Source organism: Sphaerodactylus townsendi, linkage group LG12 (assembly GCF_021028975.2).
Source record: "Sphaerodactylus townsendi isolate TG3544 linkage group LG12, MPM_Stown_v2.3, whole genome shotgun sequence".
Classification (NCBI taxonomy): Eukaryota; Metazoa; Chordata; class Lepidosauria; order Squamata; family Sphaerodactylidae; genus Sphaerodactylus; species Sphaerodactylus townsendi.
In genome coordinates, this window is record NC_059436.1 from 29,094,754 (window position 1) to 29,116,521 (window position 21,768).

At 42.0% G+C, this 21,768-nt stretch overlaps 1 protein-coding gene across 1 annotated transcript in view; it reads left to right on the forward strand.

Moving 5' to 3' along the window:
- The window catches only part of CDS2 (CDP-diacylglycerol synthase 2), a 39,187-nt gene that overhangs the window by 10,913 nt on the left and 6,506 nt on the right, over window positions 1-21,768 (forward strand). Inside the window, exons 2-12 of the mRNA XM_048512355.1 lie at window positions 4,408-4,538; window positions 5,245-5,341; window positions 7,124-7,221; window positions 11,950-12,089; window positions 12,624-12,682; window positions 15,350-15,432; window positions 17,006-17,093; window positions 17,646-17,714; window positions 18,221-18,373; window positions 20,463-20,582; window positions 21,002-21,105. Coding sequence (XP_048368312.1) covers window positions 4,408-4,538; window positions 5,245-5,341; window positions 7,124-7,221; window positions 11,950-12,089; window positions 12,624-12,682; window positions 15,350-15,432; window positions 17,006-17,093; window positions 17,646-17,714; window positions 18,221-18,373; window positions 20,463-20,582; window positions 21,002-21,105 — 1,142 coding nt within the window. The remainder of the gene's footprint in view (window positions 1-4,407; window positions 4,539-5,244; window positions 5,342-7,123; window positions 7,222-11,949; window positions 12,090-12,623; window positions 12,683-15,349; window positions 15,433-17,005; window positions 17,094-17,645; window positions 17,715-18,220; window positions 18,374-20,462; window positions 20,583-21,001; window positions 21,106-21,768) is intronic.

Here is a 21,768-nt window from a genome sequence, read left to right on the forward strand (position 1 = left end):
ATCGTTTAGGAATAACTGAAACTCAACACATGGCACTGTGGGTAGGAAAGGAACCTCATCTGCCATCCTGTCTTCATTGATGGTCTAGACCAGAGGTCTGCAACCTGCAGCTCTCCAGATGTTCATGGACTACAAATCCCATCAGCCCCTGCCAGCATGGCCAATTGGCCAATTTGTAGTCCATGAACATCTGGAGAGCCGCAGGTTGCAGACCCCTGATCTAGTTTTAATCAAATTGTGAAGGGTTGGTTTTTTTTTTTTTTACAAAAGTTTGCCAATTTCAACTATAAGGTAAAATATACCATCCATTTAATGTTGCATCGCTCTGGATTTTGTATGTAACATATCTACTGTTGCTGAGCATTTATGTTCCAGATCACAGGAGCTTCTTCCTGCTACATGACAACAGTCCTGTTAGAGAACTTGCCCTCCTCTATGTTGTAAAATATGCTCTCAGTGTCTGAACTTCTGTTAGTAAAATGGAGCATCTCATGGGAATATGAAAAATGGTATCTCTGTTCTGCATGTTTAGGAAGCACATAAAAACTATTGGCCTGAAATAAATGTTTACAAGTGAAAACAGAAGGAAGAATTCAGTAGTGTATGTTGGGCAGAATACAGTAGTTCAGAATTGCTAAGGAATTTATCCATTTTATGATGTGAGTTGCTTGGAGAAGCAGGAGAAAGTGTAGCTCTCTTTCTGATCACACTATTATGTTTATATTAACAGGTTCTGAACACAGGCCAACCTGATGTGTTTTATGTTCAAAGAGTGGTTTGGAGGTTAAAGGGAGCTAAAAAGTACTTGATAACAGTTGGCCATGATGAAGTTATACTGGGACTGAAATTTTCTAAGCTACAATTGATGAAGGGGAAAAATTCTGCAAAATCATTTGGCAGCTTAAATAATCTCAGTGTGTGTGTGTGTGTGTGTGTGTGTGTGTGTGTGTGTGTGTGCTGCCACTTGAACCAAACAGAAAGAGGAAGGGCAGGAACTCTCTGCATCCCACAGAGAGACGTGGAGGTGCAAGTGAGTGAAATTCCCTTTCCCATATGTTTCCTGTGGTGGACTAGGGGGACAAATGGGAATCCCAATCCTGTTGAGCTGGGGGCAACAAGCAGGGGATTTAAATATATGCAGTAGTTCCTTTCCTCTGAAACCAAAACTTTTTTACTGATTTGACAACATGAAGTACATTACTACAAGTTATTCACCTTATAAAGTAGAACTATTTGTAATATTTATGGAATTGAAACATATAAACATACTGGACACAGTGTGCAACATATTTCTCTCTGTGATACCCCTCTGAAGAGGCCAGCCACAGGTGCAGGCGAAACGTTAAGAACAAGATCTACCAGACCACGGCCACCCAGCCGGAAAATCCACAACAGCCATATACACATACTGCTTTTTCTATAAGAAAAATTGTGAAGGTTTCTTATGCTTAAAAAAGAGTTGCACCCTGCAATATCCTATGATACCATAACAAAAGTATTTTTAATTTTTGCCATTTGAGAGATAGGGAAAATGAAATTGAAGGTAAATTCTGAAGTAAACAAAAGACAGTTTATTATTTGGAAAGAAACTCTGTCATGGAGACTGGAAACATTTGGAAAAATTGAAGGACTCCTGAGATTTCTTCATTCTATACATTTTGAATGTAAAAACTTACCTTACATACCATTATACTAATTAAAAGAGAAAATACTTATACGGATTTCTTTTCAATGTTCCACCAATTTTTTTCATTAGAAAAATTGGGAAAGTTGTGATTCTCATCAGTATGTTGAAGATAAGCACTGCAAACTAACAGAACTTAAACTCCCAGTAAAGGAAGTATGAGTTTGGGCTGCGTTCTCTGTTGTACTGCTGCCAACCTGGAGTGCCTACAATATGAGTGAAATAGAGAGATGCAGCTAGTACTGGCAATCTAAAGATAGTGTACTCATTTGGGAAACATGTTAGTTATAGTCACTCAAGTTAGTTACAGTCACTTGTAGGTGTTAGTTGTAGTCACTTGCAGGTGAACACTTAAAATATCCATTCCTGTGATCACTGTGACTCATGAAATCCATGAATACTAGGAGGTAGGGCTCTGCAGTTTTGTAATAGTTAACCCCCTGACATACACACACAAATTTTCTACAAAATTTAATTATACATTGATTATAATGATAGTGCAGTGGGAGTGAAAACAGGCTGGAGATTATGTAATGTGATCAAATTGCCGACGACAAATAAGTGAAACAAATATGACTCTGCATATAGCGAGGATCTATTTTAATGACTAAGACTTCAAATAGCTTGTGAAAAGACTGATTATTATTTTTAATAATTGTAATTCTGATTTTAAGCACCGTCTTGTCTAAATTCTCCAAATGATCAGGGGTAGTATGCATCTAACATATGCAGACAGTGGAGTTGTAACGCTTCGCATGTATGGGTTACCATAATTCTGCGTGCAGATTGTCAGTAACAAGGAAAGCAGTTCACAATGTGTGCGCGTAAGAGGCAGAGCGAACTAGAGGTGGTTGCCATGGAAACCTGTCAGCTGGACCACAGCTCAGCACAACAGTAAAAGCAGCTCATTTGGCTTTCAGAATTTGCTGGTTTGAAGGGCGTCACTTGTGATTTGCAAGGGAGATGCGAAGATGGTGCCAATTAATGCACTGTCCGGCTTCCTGTCTTTTCTCCCCGCACGCATCCTATATTAAGAACAGTGTATAGTCAATTACTCTTTTCCAGAAACCAATGCTGGAAGAACTCCCACTTTCATCTTCCTGAGGCTTGTGGCCTTCATTCATCCTGTCTCCTTTTACCCACCCGCTCTTATACATAAAGCTATCTGCATGAAGTTAGAGCAGGCTAGCTCTGATGCAGGCAGGGATGTGTGTAAAGGCCTCTTAACATCAGAATAGTATGGTGTGTATTTTTATCCTGACCTGTGGCTAGCCCAATCTCATCAGATCTCAGAAGCTGTGAATGGTTGGTCCTTGCTAGTATTTGGATGGGAGACCTCCAAGAAATATCAGGGCCATGATGTGGTATCAAGCAATGACAAACTGCCTCTGAACATCTCTTGCCTTGAAAACCCAACAGGATTGTCATAAATCAGCTGTGACTTGATGGTCCTTTCCACCTCAATTTTTATCTCCTTTTTTCTTTGTATCCCACTTTTCCTTTGATCTCAGATTGTGTTAGTCCTCTCAAGAACACTGGATTGTGTATTGAGTCCTCTCAAGAACACTGCAAAGTAGTATAGGCTGAGAGACAATGACCCAGCCAGGGCCAGCTCACTTGGTCCGAGAGCTGAACCTGGAATACTTCAGGCTGGGATCCTGCACCTGAGTTGTGCTGACAAATTTTGCTGAAATTCTGATGGTAACAGGAGTTGGGGAGGGATATTTTATTTATGCATTTAATCCCGTTTCAATCCTACTCTTCATCCAGCAATCTCTCCAGAGCAGCTTACATAACCAATCCAATTAAAATACAACAAAGTAGAAAATACTACTACAATCAAGTGGTGGAAGATGGGTACTTGTAAACACTAGCACCTAGGGAATTATAAAAATGCTAGTGGAGAGGTAAATAGTTTTGATGTGTCTCCAACATCTTTGTAGGTTTTCCGTGTAAAATATTTATACCAATGTATTTTCCTGCTAATATCTCCATTGTTTGGTCTCAAGAAAATTAAATATGGTCTGTAAAAACACCATTGCAGGTGTTCCTAGAAGGGTTGCCAGTCTCCACGTAGAACCTGGGGATCCCCTGAAATTACAAGTTATCTCCAGGTTACAGAGATCAGGGTGGATTTTATGGCTTTATACCCAATTGAGGTCCCCATCCTTTCAAGGCTCCGTCCCTAAATCTGGCAACCCTACTGCACCCATCCCCACCAGTGGCCAGAAGGGAACCTGACGACTCTAGCTCCCAAGCTGTTAAGCTTACAGCAATCTTTCAATTTTCTTCTGCATAGTATGTCTTCACATGCTTCCTTTCCTCATTTCCAGAATTCCAAAACTATTGAACACCATTTCTTGGTTGTAGAACAAATCGTGCCAAAGAAAGATATCTTGTACCTATTTGTGGATGTTTTTGTTTCAGTGTTTATAAATCTGATCCTCAGCCTGTTTGCCCTTTCCCCTTTTCCTTCCTACCCTCACAGTTTTTCCTTACAAGTCTGTTTCTTTAGTGGGGTAAAAAATGGTTTAGAAATCTAAAATTAGACCACACTGTGTATAGTACTGGTTTAGAATTTGATATTTTTAAAAGTAAAAAATCATTAGTTTGCTTGCAGTCCTGATCTGACAGACATCATTGAGATTTTTTTGTGAATTGTAAAAAAGTAAATGCTGAATCTGTTGCCCATTTGCAATAAAGCCTTGTCTCTTTCTATTCAGGAATCAGAGTTGGAAAACAAGCTGGATGGAGAAACTGCATCTGATACTGAGGGCAAGCCAGAAGTAGCCCCAGCAGCCCCCGATGATACTCCAGAAGTTCTTAATAGGGCACTGTCCAACTTGTCATCAAGGTAGCATACACAGAAAAAATCAGTTTTTTGATCTTTTTGCATAAACTTGGTTTTTTTCCCCATGAACCATAAAGGTCCACTTCATGTAATTATTGTAGTTCAGTTCTGCAGAGAGCCAAAATGGCAGCGGTATTCTTGCAGTTGAAAGCTGACAAGGTATTGGCTATAGGTTTGGTGTCAGTTTGGGCAATATGTCTCGCCCCCTTGTGCTTAGAGGGTGCCCCATCCCCAAATAAATGTTGTTCAGAAGCTAGGGTGCCCCATCCCCAAATAAATGTTGTTCAGAAGCTATTCCACCCCAGGCACCGCTCAAGACATTTTGGCTGCCTGAGGCAACAAATCCTTCTCCTCCTCCTCATCAATGAGCATGTGACGTGATTCGTGGGGAAGCTGTGTTGCCCAAAGGTCAGTGAAGCAAACAGGAGCTCAGATTTTGCAGTAGAGTTCCTCTGTGATGTACTGCCGAGTACCTAATTCACACAAGCCAGTTTTTGGAGATCTTAGGCACCCATCTTCTCAATCCTCTCACCCAAAATCCTTTCCCTGGCAACACTGAAGTTTGAAAATAAAAAGCATGTTCTTCTGCTGCTGAATGTTACTCAGTGGGTCCACTGTCTGTCTCCCATTTTGCTGCTTTCAGTGGAGATGAAAATGTGCAATACATGTAATTGCTTGTCTTTTTTTCTTTCTCTTCTTTCTCGTGCAGATGGAAGAATTGGTGGGTGAGAGGCATCCTGACTTTGGCTATGATAGTCTTTTTCTTCATCATAATCTACTTGGGGCCGATGGTGTTGATGATGATTGTAAGTTTGCGTACGCACTTTTCTCTGAAATGCTTTCTTTTTCCCCTTGGGGAGACCAGTCTTCATCCTAAGGAAATCGCCACCATTTTCTGGTGCAGGACAGGAAGCATTCCAAGTGCTAGATAAGATTCCACTTCTTAGCCTCACTGCTCAGATAAGATTGCACTGATAAGCCTGTTAGTGGGGAAGCAGCTACACCAGCAGCCTTTGGGGGCTAATCTTCTCCACTAGAAGTTGATCCTTTTATGGCAGTTGCATTTGATTTAGAAGGAAAGAGCTTCCAAGAGTGCTGACATCTTGGGGTGCTGCTCTCAACAATTCATACCCCGTCTTTGGGAATTAGATGATATCACTTCTCTCTTCTAAATCAGAAGGGAAATGTTGACATCATGTACATTTCTGTATTCAGTAAAGACCAGAGAGTGCCTTTGTTATGCTCATGGGCACTACGTAAGGCAAATGGGTGGTGTTTCACCAAGTGACCCCTCTGCCTTTCTGACTTCTATTATGTTAAAAATTGCTTCAGCCAACCTGCTGATGTTGCCAGTACCACTCCTTTGTGGAGTTGTACTGGAGATTGGAGGTTCTTGTCATTGCATGATCTTAGAAATTGGCCCCACCACTATGGTGTAGTGGTTAAGAGCAGGTGGACTCTAATCTGGAGAACCTGGTTTGATTCTCCACTCCTCCACCTGAGCACTGGACTGGATAAACTGGTAAACTGGATTTGTTTCCCCTCTCCTACATTTAAAGTCTGCTGGGTGACCTCAGGCTAGTCACAGCTCTCTCTGAACTGTCAGCCCCACCTACCTCACAAAGTGTCTGTGTGGGGAGAAAAAGAAAAAGGAGTTCGTAAGCTCTTTTGAGTCTCCTTACGGTGGGGGGGGCGGGGTATAAATCCAAAATCTTCTCCTAGAGACAGCACTTTCCCAAAGATGGAGATTGCCTCCAGCCTCCCACGGACAGGAATATGTGTTGTCAAAAGCCTCTACCCTTTTTCATTGCGATGTGCCATGCCTCAGATAGTGTCTGTTTGCATTTTCCTGATTTCCATAATCCTAGTTCTGCTGCATTGTTTATTCGAGGTCTTTGCCATCCTTGCTTTTCATATTTTGTAATCTGCCTTGAAGTCTCGGCGAGGAAGACAGGCAATAAATGAAGTTAATAATAATACTAATAATTCTCTAGTCAGAAAGTTTAACGGACTGCAGTGATTTTTGACCTCATGGTGACTAGTGTCATATAGTGGTAACTTGAACACTCCTTGTACTTAAGAGGTGGATTTCCTCATTCACTCTCCATATCAGCTTTCCTATAATTCTGTCGGATTACTCTTTCTTCTTTGTCTCCCATGTAATGAGAACTAGTGATGATTGCATGTCGGGGGGACTCTGCTTTTCTTGCTGGTCTCCAAGATGTAGTAAATACCACATTTTGCCAGATGGAAGAATCATTCTGAAGAAAAATTCATCATTTTATGAAAATGGAGTTGCCTTCCACTGATTCCCTACATCAGAAAAGGAGGAGAGACAGTGCTAACATGAGTTTTTAATTTCCTATGTGATGGAATTGGTCTGTTACAGGGTCAGCAAAAATGACACCTAATAAAATTACGGACTGTTTAGTATATTTTTTGGCTAATTTTATTTGAAACATTTCTAGCTTACTTGCCAAAACTCTGCAGTACCGCACATTATTTTAAAGCTTATTTTGGCAATTGGCTTCTCTAAACTAAAAGTTGAGGAGCTTCTATCATACGCTCCTGTTTTGCATTTCTTGCAGGTGATGTGTGTACAGATCAAGTGCTTCCATGAGATCATCACAATTGGCTATAACGTCTATCACTCCTATGAGCTACCTTGGTTCAGAACGCTCAGCTGGTAAGTGGAGCTGCATTTAATTCTGTTCTTGTTACTTGTTAATTCTGAGTCTTGTTACTTTTTCCTTGAGAAGTTTCCTGGAGGCACAAATAGATTGTGTTTACATGAACAACCAGAGCTTGTCAGTCCAAACACAGAGCCTTGTACTACACTGTGACAGAAATAATGTGCAAGCCAGAGGTGGCTGGGGCTCCATAGGCAGGTGATGCTGAACCACCCTTACCCATATCTTATGATAGGGTTGGACCATTGCTCATTGTTCAGGCATCTGCTTTGCATGCAGAAAGTCCCAGTTTGAGTTCTTGACATCTCCAGTTAAAAGGATGTGGAAGACCTCTACTTGAGATGCTGGACAGCTCCCAACAGCCAGAGTAGATAGTACCAACCTTGGGTCAGTGGAAGTCAACTTCTCATGTGTTATGCAGAAAGGGCCATGCATTGGAGAACCCTGTCCAGTTGCTTTACTGCACTGACATAAGTCTGCACATGGTTCAAACTTGAGTTACTGGCAGCTGTTTGCCTCTATCCTTTCACTTTCTGTAAAGGATAGGTGTCAAACTCGCGGCCCTCCAGATGTTATGGACTACAGTTTCCATCGTCCCCTGCCAGCATGATGCTGGCAGGGGATGATGGGAACTGTAGTCCATAACATCTGGAGGGCCGCGAGTGCTGTAAAGGATCTGTAAGAAGTCCTTTAATCCCATTAAAATTTTGCCTGCCATTTTTTTCACTCACTGGCTATTCCAGCTTCTTATCTATCACTCCAATATACCTTAATGTAATTATTTGTTTTCATTTTTAAAGAGCCATACCTGACTCTAGAGGCACAAGTTGCAGACCCCTACCCTAATCTAAAACAAGTAAGTATTTGTTAAAAGTTATAGCCACAGGCTGTAACAACATAACATAAAACCATATTAATAAAAGAGAAACAGTATGATAAAATATACAATAAAAGAAAACACACTCAATTCCATAAATAGAAATGAGACAAGCAGATCTATTTTTGAGAGATAATATGCACAAATCTTTTCCTTAGTGTAATCAATAAATACATAAAAGAAGCAACCATCTGTGTAATCAGTGGATTTGCGTCTGCCAGAAGAAAACTGATGCTGTCCTCTTCTGACCTCAAAAAATGCGGAATAATGCGGAGCAAATTGATTCAGTCTGGCAAGGAGAATATCATATAATGGGCAATTTAAAAAATGGGCAAGGTCTTTTACATGATTAGAGGCACATGGGCAGAAACTGAGATCTGGAGAAATTTTACTATTATCTGCCCAGAAGAAGAAGAGTTGGATTTATATCCCCCCTTTCTCTCCTGTAAGGAGATTCAAAGAGGCTGACAATCTCCTTTCCCTCCCCCCTCCCCCCTCACAACAAACCCCCTGTGAAGTAGGTGGGGCTGAGAGAGCTCAGAAGAACTATGAGTAGCCCAAGGTCACCCAGTTGGCGTGTGTTGGAGTGCACAGGCTAAATCTGAATTCCCCAGATAAGCCTCCACAACTCAAGCGCCAGAGCGGGGAATCAAACCTGGTTTCTCCAGACTAGAGTACACCTGCTGTTAACCACTACGCCACTGCTTCTCTTTACTGAATGTAAGCCGAGTGCATTGTCTGAAATTGAGCACTTGTAAATTCTCTTATCAGAGATGCATCATAAGTTCAGATAAATATTGTGAGTTTTTAACTGACTTAAAGTGAGAATGCCATCTCAAAAACCTTTGAGCAAAGAATTTTCAGCAAAGCAAATGTCTTTACATGCTTTCTTATCCATTTACCCATGCTTTCTTATCCATTTACCCATTTCTTATCCATTTACCCATTCTCGAATTTTATTATAGGCCCAGGTTTTAATGGTCTTGAGGAGAGGTAAATCATGAACTTGTAGAATAAGAGTCAAGATCTTGACCCAACAGTTTTCCTTCAGGTACAAGTGATATCCATATGAGGCAAGCCGTGTATTAGCACTGGCCGTGTATTGGCACTGGCCAATTTGAGGTAAAACCACAAGAGCTTTCAATGAACCTTCATGGAAACTGAAGGCAGATCTGTGTCGATTCTTAAATGTGATGCTGGGGTGCCCTAAGGAAGTCCTAAGATTTTCTTCATAAAGGTATTCTGAATGATGTCCAACATTTTTTGATTCCCTCCCCAATCTGGACCCTGTATAGTAACTGGGGAACTACCTTACCTAGAAGGGATGGGACAATAAGCTGCACTCCTTTAGTGCAAAAAAAATTATGATGGCTCCATAAGTACGCTGCCCAGACATAAGGATGGTATTTAAATGTGCTCACCATGATCAGGAGCACTGAAAAGCACTGCCTGAATATTTAAAGGGTATATATTGCTCAATTCTGTGATTATAGTCTAGCCTTTCCAAAAACAATAATGTTGGTCATGTTATAGCTGATCTTTAAAAACACTTGATCACAATAATCCACTAAAGGGAAGAACATCTTTCTTAGGCTGGATTTTATAAGGGCCATGTCATCCACATAAAGTAGTTCTATTCCATCAAGGAGGGTGTGAATTGATCTACAACATTTATTACTTGGGCAGTATTTATTTGTTTGTTTTGATTTTTGTCCCACCTTATCCCTGCAGGGCTCAGAGCAGGTCACAACATAAATTAAAATAACAATCATAAACATTTTAAAATCGAAGATTTCTAATAGAAACATTAAAAGAATGTGTTGTAGTGCTAGATTGTTAAAATAGATGCTAAAAACTGATGGCTATACATAATCCCCTCTGCCAACTCTTTCCCTCCCTCCCTCCCTCCCTCCCTCTGGAGGCCAAAAGGAGATCTTCATTCAATCCGGCTGGCTAGATCGGAAAAGTCTGGTGGAACAGCCACGTCTTGCAGGCCCTGCGGAATTGTGATAGCTCTCGCAGGGCCCAGACCTCACTTGGTAGCTTGTTTCACCCGTATCATTGATATGAAAATTAAATAAAAATGGAGCCAGCAAACAGCCCTGTTTAACCCCTTTCACAAGGAGAATTGAATCCATGAAATGGCCATGGGCATCCACTCTGTCTTAATGATCAGAGTAGAGTATAATTCTCTTAAAAGCTTGTGTAGTCTTAGATTGATATTAGTTTTATCTCATTTATACCAGAACCTGGTGCTCTCAATAGAATGGAAGGCTAAAGGCAACAAAGAGGCAGTTATCCTGTCCTCAGGATATTATTCCTGTAATCAGGATATTCGACAACAGTGGGCTCTCAAACAGAGACATTTATCCTAGGAACAGTACCCTGCAGCAGAACCAGATGCCAATTCTGTTCTTTTGTTCACATAGTCCTCATCATGACAAGCATAACATCAAGGGGCACGTATACAGTCAGTCTCTATTAGCTGTATTCTTCTACTGTCAACATAGTAGACAAGTTAGTTTCTAAAAGCAAATCAGAAACTAATAGCAACATTCAGAAACCTGGTGCAGAACACTTTGTTCTTCTTGGACATTGTGGTGGTGTCATGAAACTTACAATTGTTCAATAAAGGAACTTCAAAGTGATACTGTAACAAAAAATTGCTATGTTGTAATATATCAATAGGTTACATTAAGCTGACCTCTTTCTTAATCACTGCAGATATTAAATTACTTAACATAATATAACTATTACCAGTTATGAATGGTCCGCCTGCTTTTCTGTTACACATTTATCCCTTCCACATCGTATATTTTCCCATTATGGTTTTGATATATCGCAGGTTGGCATGCAAAATTAAATGGGGATTTTTTTAGAGTTTTGCGGAAGCCACAGACATACGAAGACCAGCAGATGTCACAGAAAAAGTTTAGAAACTCAGAAATGCATAAATATATGTATAGGATTGTATAATATAAACGTATTTTATATTTTAATACAACAAATATACACAGTTTCTTTTAAAAAGTTAAAAGAAAAGAAAGAAAAAAATTCACATTTATTCCCTGGCACAAAGAAAGGGCCAAAAAAAATGAATGCTGATTTCCAGATTGCAGGGGGCATCATACCCCTAGCCCCAGGGATGTGGGAGGGTAACTGTACTTACGAGTTTTGCCTAGAAATGTTACAAGGTATATGTTGCATTTAACGGCCTTTTCAACCTTTCCCTTTTCTTTCTGCTATCTAAACAAAAGTTTATTCTCCCAAAAAAATGTCAGTCCTTGAGATTCTGTAAAACTCTTTTGTGTTCATCTCAAGCATGAAGAGAAGTTGCTGAACCCAAATCATGTTCTCAACAGAGGAAAGTTGAGACTTGGATTGGATGAATGGAGTCATTAAAAAGGTGTGTTCCCCCCCCCCCCCCCATCAGTTGTTGACACTGCCTAGTACACATTTCTCTGGGATGACTTAGAACGTAAAAAGAGTCCTGCTGGATCAAACCAGTGGCTCATCCAGTCCAGCATTCTATCTTGCATAGTGACCAACCTCGTCTTCTGGAGGTCCAACAACAGGACATAGAGACCAAGACTCCAGATGTGGAGTTCTTAGCAACAGGAGTAAATATGGTTGTCTATATGCTATCAGTGCAAATGTGACTGTTGTTATTATTGTTGTTGTTGTTGTTCTCATTATTTATTAAATTTAGTATACCGCCCTAACCCCCAAGGGCTTTTCACCTGCAGCTGACTGAGCATGTTGAAGCCTTGGTAACAGGATCTCTGAAAAAAAAGACCTTAGGTTCCTGTATTGAAAAGCTGGGTCTCCCCCCCCCCCCCCCCCCCAGGTACTTCCTGCTGTGCGTGAATTACTTCTTCTATGGCGAGACGGTTACAGATTATTTTTTCACTCTGGTCCAGAGGGAGGAGCCTTTGAGGATTCTCAGCAAATATCATCGCTTCATTTCTTTTGCCCTCTACTTAACAGGTGTGTGGCACTGTGCCTCCCCCCCCCATTATTTCTGAGGGTACTTGTTTGGTGGCATTCCCAGAGCACTGTAGAAGTCCAACTCACCAACCATATCCTGGAAGACAAGCAACCCTGTACAGGAGTCTCAGAGTGTTTAGTTCTGCCTTCTGATTGGCAGGATATCGCTGGAGGAAGGCTGATTGCTGCAGGCATTAAGCCAGCAGCACAACTGAAGACAGTTGAAGAAGCAGGGAAGGGGCTGATGGTCAGTACCAAGCAGCAGTATGGGTAAAGGGGAAACACAAGTCTTGGGTTGATAGCTACATTCCTGGGTTGAGCTCCCCCTCCCCTTTGCTGCAAGGAATGTGAGAATGATGACTTCCTTGCTTTATGCTTTTTCCTGCACCTTTCTCTATCCTCCCAATGGTGCAGCAGAAAGCAATGTTATAACATACCTGCACTACAGAGGAGATAACATACCGGTATGTAGAGAGTTGGGGAACGTTCCTTTGAAATGCCAAGTTCTCATTCCATTTCTTTTACTGTCTCTAGGCTTCTGCATGTTTGTCTTGAGTCTGGTCAAGAAGCATTATCGACTCCAATTTTACATGGTAAGATTAAGTAAAATGGATTTTCTGCTTTCAGAGTTAATAGTTTGAGGGGGCAGAAAAAAAGAGAGCTGGAAGTGAGCAGGCTATTCATGTATTTGGTTTGTAACCATGCAGGCTTTAAGGACATTCTTGTACTTCCTTTGTGTTAAGAGAAGCCTTAGGAGGGGAAAGAATGGCAATTCCTGGCAGCCTGAATAATGCAAACGTCTAATTGCACTGCCTGATTTTTTTTCCTTAGACAGCCTGCATTTCATGCTAATTTGAGAAGTAGCGATATGTTTTTTCCCTTTAATTTTGCATCCATTAAACAATTAATTTCAAGCAGCATTAGAGCTGAACACTCCAGTGTCCAAATGATGATTTTACTGGCATTACCAGATCTAAATGTTTCAAGCAAAGACTCTTGCTTTTTTTCTCCTTTTCCAACTTGCTGAGTAAAAATTTCTGGTGGCCTTAATGCCAACGAAGGCTTCTAGTATAACACTCCAAGCCAACACAGTGGTGCAGTGGATCAGCTGCCAGCTGCCGTTTCTGGTGATGGGGTCACACTCCAACATTATACCTCCCCCCCCCAAAAAAAGATCTAAGCATAGTCATGCGTGGTGCAGCAGAAGTGACAGGAGTGTCTTTCCACTATTGAAAATAGTCCCAATTCTCTATTAGCATTAAACATTTGTTTTTAAGTGCGAGATTTGTCAGAACCATCATTCTGTGTGCTATGGAACATTTTACTTTGATAAGAGAGCATTTATGCAGTCTCAAACAAGTGCTGGTGAAACTTGCCTCTTTCTGTAGTAGCGCCTGCCATTTTCTGCCGGGTTCAGAAGCCTGCGGCCATTTAAAGACTGTCCCCAGGAGTTTCCTCTGCTTACATCTCATCTTAGTGGGAGGTAGACTAGTCCTCCTAGCAACTGCTGTTCTAATATACATTCTGCAAAGCTACAAAGACACCTCCCTCAAAACAAAAAAGCAAAAAAACCTCCCACACATGCACAGGATCACCAGGATAAACAAACTTTATCCTTCTGCTTTTTACATGGAAATGGCCATTGGATGAACTGTGAGCAGAGGAAACTCCTAGTCGTTCAAAGCAATATAAAGGCTCTCTTATCACAGTAAAATGTTCAGCAGTGCACAGAATGATGGTTTTGACGAAGGCTGCGCTTAAAAGCGATTCTTGAATGTTCATAATCGTTCTAAAGGGTAGAGCAGAACTTGGTAGCCGCTATGACCCCCACGGAGTATTCCACTACAAAGAAGGTCCAGGAAGAAGTGGCAGATTAATTCACTGTTGAGCTTAGATCTTTTGGTGGAAAAGGGTATAGAACAGTAGCAGCTTTCAATGCCGTTATCCCGGTTTCCCTTCCACGTAAGGTCCCTTATTGTAGACAGCTGAGGATAGGGGCAGAGTTGGCCTGGTCTTTCATATGGGGAAGATGTAATCTACCTTGTGCACTATTGGTAGGGCAGAAAGTCTAATGTGGTCTCTCATATAGCAAGGATTGGTCTGCTGTGAATTAAGGCATTAGTGGCTGCCACGCCACCTTCTTTCCATTGGACTAAAGTGTTAGAAGAAGGGATGTGGTATGACATGGGGATAAGAATTGCAGGCGGCTTTAAAAAGCTGACTTTGCAACATCCTCTGACTTAATGTACTGCACAGTTATCAGGTGTAAAACAAATAAGAGTTAAGGCAAAGCCTGACGCTCCTATCAAGAAAATAGTGGTGTTAAAATCGGCGAAGAACCTTAACTAATAGTAGCACTAGCTAGACCTGATTCATTAGTGCTGATAACACCTTTAACTGGCTAACAGGAAGGGAGGTGCATCATAAACTGCTGTTGCACAGGGACATTCCAAAGAACACTGCCCTTTCCCCTGTCCTGTGCATAGCAACATATTTTCTCCCCAAACTGAAACATGAGCAGCCTGCTATTGTGAAAACCCAGTTAGCGGAGCTCTCCCTTCAGAATATCCAAGGGATCATTTTCATGTTACTAGTCCAAGACACAGGGAGATGGTCATGAGCAGCTGAAATGCTGTCCCCCAGGAAGGAGTGGACTAAGCAGCCCCTCTCCTATGAGTTGTGAGTCAGTGGGCAGAGCCAGTTCTGCTGACATCACATCCCTTGGTCCTTTCAAAACACGATCCCTGTTAAAAATGTGGTGTTGATCAGAGCCCTGGGCAGTTCAAAATGGTCTGAAGCATTTGAACTTGGGCTGCTCTGGAAGTTGAGTGTTTCAGCCTGTTAAAATTACTCTCAGGGGAGAAGCTGGGCATGGCTTAGTGAGTTCAGCACTGGAGTTTAGGATAGCACTGGAAAAGGTATGTTTGGTGAGGTTCAACTTTTTTTTACTAGAGTAGTGTTGTTACTGTAGACCACAGGTGTCAAACTAGCAGCCCTCCAGATGTCATGGACTACAGTTCCCAGCATCCCCTGCCAGCATCATGCTGGCAGAGGATGATGGGAACTGTAATCCACAACATCTGGAGGGCCACACCTATGCTGTAGACTGTTCAATACTAAATTCTCTGCAGGATCTGGGTGCTCTTGATCTGTGTCTGCTTCTGTAATATTCTTAATCAGCATCTTGGCTTGTTTTTGAAAAAAAAATGTTGGGAATTTTTTTTGGCAAACTGGGACTGCATGCTGTTCTCTCTTTCCAGTTTGGTTGGACCCATGTGACTTTGCTAATTGTTGTGACCCAGTCGCACCTCATCATTCACAACCTGTTTGAAGGAATGATCTGGTGAGTCAGTACTGCGTACAGATGTCTTTAGGCTTGTGCTGTGTGGAATGGGTCACTTGAGTCACTATGAGGAAAGCCCAGCATGGGGAGGGCCCTCTGGCATGCAACTGTGACATAACCAACTTACCAGGGGAACAAAAAAATGTAAATAAGCCACACTCTCAAATCTTTCTTCCACTACTTCATAGCTGGATGTAGAGTAGTGTCTCCCTTGACATGTGCATAATGATATTCCTGGTTTGGAAAATCAGTTGACAAACAGTGTTGTCCTAGGCCAGTGGTGGCGAACCTTTGGCACTCCAGATGTTATGGACTACAATTCCCATCAGCCCGTGCCAGCATTGCCAATTGGCCATGCTGGAGGGGGCTGATGGGAATTGTAGTCCATATCATCTGGAGTGCCAAAGGTTCGCCACCATGGTCCTAGGCAATGTCTGAATACTGGTTGTCAGGTGGTCTCTGTTAAATACGGCAGTGGTACTCAGGGGGACTTGATCCTGGAAAATAGCTTGCCCACTAAAACCAATAACTGTTCAACAAAATTTGGGGCACATGAAAGCTAAAGCCAAGCACTTGGTTCCATTGGATTTCTGCTGAGAAGACAGCACTGGCACAAGCCTAAATTCTTGATTGCATTACAAACATCTGTCCCCTCTGCATATCTTCAGCATGAACAACATACTCCAGTGTTAATGGAACTTCTTTTCCTTGGAATATGCCAGCCAAACCACTACGGTCAAAAACCAGATAACAACTGTACCGCTGATAAGTCCAGGAGAATTAAGAAAGTCACACTCCCACTTTCTCTTGTCTGGGGAAACCAAAGCACTTTTAGTTTCCTCAGGGTTAACCAAACTTTTCATAATTTTACTTGGAAAGCAATATTAGAATGATTTACCAGTCAAAACATGTTCTCCCCTATATAAAGTGATCCTGTCAGACATAAATCTGACTTTGATTATGATTCTTTCTCTGAACTGCTCTCTCAGAATCAAGACCATTGATCTGACCTTTACTGTGCTTCTTGCCTGTGGCCCTTGCATATTTAACCACTTACTTAGACTCCTGACCCTCAGCCTCATCTTAGCCCTATTCCTCCCCTCTGGTTTGGTGCCTTGAACTGTGCCTGAATTCCTGACTCAAACTCCATATTCTTGCTGCTGTTGATTGGGTGTTGGTAGCAGTTGTTGTTTTCATGTAGGGAGTGACAATGTGTGGTTCTGTTGCTGTTTTATCTTATTTATTCAGTGTTAGTTGTTTTAATTGGTCATGGTTTTGTAAGCCACCTTATAGTATTTGAGTTAAGAATATTTTTATGGGATACAAACTTTTTAATTAGAGAGGCTCATTGGTATCATTAATACCAGCCAAAATGGAGTCTGTTCCTTATATGTTCACCTGATAAAGGATAGGTTCTCCAAGCACTCTTTAAATGTTCAGGGGCCGCTGAACCCTGGTAAGCAGACCTTTGATCTAATTTGCAGTTACGACTACTGCATGAAGGGGCTGCAGACTCATTTCTGTTCAATCCAAATTGAACAGCTTCCTTGTCTCTTTTCCTGTTTCTCTCCAGGTTTATTGTCCCAATTTCATGTGTCATCTGCAATGACATCATGGCCTACATGTTCGGGTTCTTCTTTGGGCGCACTCCACTGATTAAGGTTTGTGAGATCCAGAAATTTAAAAAGATGAATTGCACTGATTATAAGTGAGCAGACTTTGGCATTAATGGAGGCTGTTGAAGCCTTCAAAAAGTATACTTGCGGAGGCTGGCCTTGCAGAGCACCCTGGCAGGTGGCATATTAAGTAATGCTTATTTTATCTTTATTTGTTATTTTTGGAATTCCTACTTAGGCTTCCCATTTACCCACCCAGGACAGGGAATTACTAGTCCCAATTTCCCACCTCCAGGAAAATGGGCAGTCGGAGAAAAAAAGGGGCCTCCACATACTGATGCTCTAGGAGTTTTCCAAATCTGTTGTAAAGACCATAGAGACTAGAGGAGTCAGCCTAGAGTGTCACCCAGAAGTGATATCACATCCTCTCTAAACACCATCCTCCCTCAAGCACCAGGCCAGAATTTTTCAGCAGTTGCTAAGGCAATGTTGTGAACACTAATTTTTATCATATCCAAGAATTCTGTGAAATCTATAACAGTATACTTCAGTCTGTAGTATTCTAGTAAACATTATTGCCTGTGCTTTTATCTGCAGCTTTCCCCAAAGAAGACCTGGGAAGGTTTTATTGGAGGGTTCTTTGCCACCGTGGTTTTCGGCTTGCTAGTAAGTATTTAACTGACTTTTCTGCGAGACCTGGAGGGGAGTGGGGAGAAGAGTACAAATGAACATACATGTTCTAGGCCAAGGAGTTAAGGCCAAGGGCAGGTATGAGTTACTATTACTTATGGCAATATGGGAGGTGTGGTAGACCTGCAGCCCACCAGGAAATCCTTTCGTGCAAGCCCCACTAAACTGAATCAGAATGGTGGAAGACAGTGATGAGTTGACTCTGTGAACTCAACTTATGGATGCAAGGAAAGAACGGAAAAATACTGAACTGGAATGCACATGCGGAATGTACAACAGCACTGTTTTGTTCAGGCTAAAGACATTATGGCAGATCACCCATTATGGTAAAGATTAGTTCAATCCTGAGAATTAGATGATAGAACTGTTGTTCTCTCCAGTGCCCAAGTATCAAATCTATCTGATGGGTCCATGTATGTGTGTAGAAGCTGCCTGGAAGTAATTAACCCTTGTTTCTCTCCCCCTTCTCTTTCCAAACCAAGCTGTCATACATGATGTCTGGATATAGATGTTTTGTGTGTCCCGTCGAGTTCAACAATGACACCAACAGCTTCACTGTGGACTGTGAGCCTTCCGAGTTGTTTCAGTTACACAAGTACAACATGCCGTCCGTGCTTCAGTCTGTCATCGGTTGGGTAGGCACTCCAGTCTGGGCTTTCCACTTGGGATCTTTGATTTACAAAAGCAGATGTGCATGATAACCCTTAGTTGCTTTCTATCTGAATAACAGGGTTCCCTGAATTCCACCTTAAGCATGGTATTGCAGAGGCCAGGCAGCTTCATAATACATTCTTCCTTCCTTAAGTCTCTGTGTGCCAACTACCATAATCAGGCAGCAATATGTTGACTGTCCTGCCACTTAGGGTGGTCCAACCAGCAGTGATCAGAGCCTCGGCTTTTTCTACTATGGCTTTGGCTCTGTGGAGTGCGCTCCCTGAAGAGGGGAGGAGGGGGCTCTTCTTAAAGAGACTCAGAAGGTGCTGCAAAGCCTGCTTGTGGACCGGGGCTTTTGAGGGAGTCTGAGTTGGCAGGCATTTTTAAAGAGAGGAGCGGGAAGAGATTGGGGTTTGCTATTTTATTTTTGTTTTTTGGCTTGAAAAAAAGTTTTTAACTATTATTGTAAAACTCCTTGAACCAAAAGGAAAGGCGGGATATAAAAGTTTTAATTAACAAGTAATTTACATTCTCCTCTAATAGTGAAATTATCTTGAGGTTCAGCTGCTCACAGAGGCATGGCTGGGCCAAACTGTTCTCGGTGCACATTCTACATTGCCCCCCCCCCACACCCCCTCACCCCCCTTTCTCCTTCCCACACTTACCTTAGTTCCTTTACTTTTCCAGAACTTTTTCAGGCTGGAAAAGGCCTGTTCTCAGTAAAAACTGCCTGAGGAACTATACTTTCCAGGAGACCTTGTGAGCCCCAACATCTCCTGGGAACTGTAGTTCCTGTAGTTCCTCAGGCCATTTTTACTGAGAACAGGCCTTTTGCAGCCTGAAAAAGTTTTAGGAAAGGAACTAAAGTAAGTGTGGGAAGGGGGGTGAGGGGGCACCGGGGGGTTGGGGGCGCCGCAGGGGGGGTTGGGGGCGCAGAAGGGGGAGGGGCCTGGGGCGATTTTTTGCACCCCAGGCATGCGCCCGGTACACGGCGCCCCCCATCCCCTTGTAGCTTTGCGACTGGCTGCTCAACACCTCAGCGCTTATCTACATGGGTGGCTGGGCCAAGGGGATGTAAAGTGGGCAAGGCTCCCAGTGAAGATGTGCGAAATCCTCACAGTGTAATGAAGCATTCTGGATGGCCTTGGACACCATCTCTCATAGAACAGAAAAGCTAAATAAAGATCTGTTCTTATTTGCATTAGAATCAAGTAGTGAAGGTCTTCCTTGACTCTACCGCTATACCTGTGTTAAAGGGGGATTGCAAAAGAGAATATGTTTTGATACGTGAAAGGAGGGATGGAGGGAACATTTCATAGAGAGATTATACTACTCAAAGGTCTATGAGATTTCTACAGTTCAGAGAGAAGAAAGTAAATCCACTTGATTTCATGGAATGTAGAAACCAGCCCAAGTCATAAAAAACTAGGACATGTTTGCTAATTACTATCTGAGTCAACCTATTTAGAATGGATGGAAGCATTCAGAATTAAAAAGAAATCATTAATGACATTTGAGAGCATTCAGAAGCCTTCCTTTCTAGAGGCTACATTGATCCCTTCTGTCTGGCTTTGATTTTTTGGGTAGTGGAAGGAAAGACTTGTGCTCGATGAAGTTACTGGGCACAGTGACCTTTTTTTTGGGCCATGTTTCCTCTTTCCATCCACTTAACCATCTCAGTTACTTGGGAATCCAAACCTCTTCCTGTCCTCTTGAGGATCTCGAGAAAGGATGAAACAGCTCAATTATCGTCTGTGCAAATGAGAATGTAATTGTGTGCTGAACGAAGAGGCCTTCTGCAGCTTGCCAGAAAGTTGGGAAGGAAGCTTCCTCTGAGAGAATTTAATTCTGATTGTGGGGTGGGGGGAGCACTTGAAAATGTGAAACTACTTCCAGTATTAAAGAATCCAATGGTGCCTTTAAAAAAAAGGTTCAATCCAACACTGAATACTCTTATTTAGTGTACCTTAGCAGAATTTATTTGCACTGAGATTTTCCTGCTCTTGTGCCCCCCTGAAATGATACACTGTGCTATTGAAACTCATGATCGTTGTCCTTCTTTTTCTCCAGAAAACTGTCCAAATGTATCCCTTCCAGATACATAGCATTGCACTCTCCACTTTTGCTTCCCTGATTGGTCCCTTTGGAGGATTTTTTGCCAGTGGATTTAAAAGAGCTTTCAAAATCAAGGTAAATGGAAAGTTCAGTGTCAGATACTGTATCCACCTTCTGATCTAATCACACATGCTCTGCAGTTGCAACTCTTGAAATACACAATGTGGTGCTGTGGGAGGAGGGTTAATTTCCATGCATTTAAAATACTCAGATAATCAACAAACAGGAGAGCTTAATGTCCATCTGCTTCATTTCTAGCCTCCACCTCTGTTAACAAAAAAATAGTTTTATAAAAGATCAAAAGCATGTAAAACCTGCTAGGTATCCCCCCTCTACCACTGGTTTGCAGACCAACAAAAGAGGGGGCAAGTGTTATTAATAAGTCTTCCTTCTGCTTGCTGTTGCTGGTATAGATATGGTAGTGCTTGGGTCAGAAATCCGCCAGGCTTTTGACTGCAGAGGTTGTTCTGATGAGTTCTTTTTTAATTGCACAGGACTTTGCCAACACAATCCCAGGGCACGGCGGCATCATGGACCGGTTTGACTGCCAATACCTAATGGCCACTTTCGTAAATGTGTACATTGCAAGTTTTATCAGGTAAAGCTTCTTGAAAATCATTTACTTACCTTTAAATGCTTTTGCTGTTTCCAACTTATGATACCATCAATAAAATTGCATTATAATCCATTAACTTAAAACACTGCCATAAAACTGAAGTGGAATTTAAAATAAGGCCAGAAACAGAACCTTAAGAAAGGCAAAGAAAATGAAACAAATGCCCAGGAATTAGTTCTTGAATTGGAGGCAATTTCATAATTGTGACTTCATTTTTATGCCACCAGAACTTGTGTTCTGTGTGAATGATTCCTTCCTCGTGGAGAACCTGCTTGAGACTGCAGGGGCTGGTTCAAAGGACCAGATCAGGTGGTGTGGTTTTATGTGCGTGTTAAGTGCTGTCAAGTTGCAGTCAATTCATGGCCACCCCGTTGGATTTTAAAGGCCTTTGCCTAGGGCTCAACCTTCTTATCTTATGAAATCTGACAAGATCAGGCTAGCTTGCATTATCCAGGTCAAGAAGGTCCTGTCTTTCCCTTACCATTAGCTCAAGGAGCAGCAGTGGTGTAGTAGTTAAGAGCAGGTGCATTCTAATCTGGAGGAACCGGGTTTAATTCCCCGCTCTGCTATCTGAGCTGTGGAGGCTTATCTGGGGAATTCAGATTAGCCTGTGCACTCCCACACATGCCAGCTGAGTGACCTTGG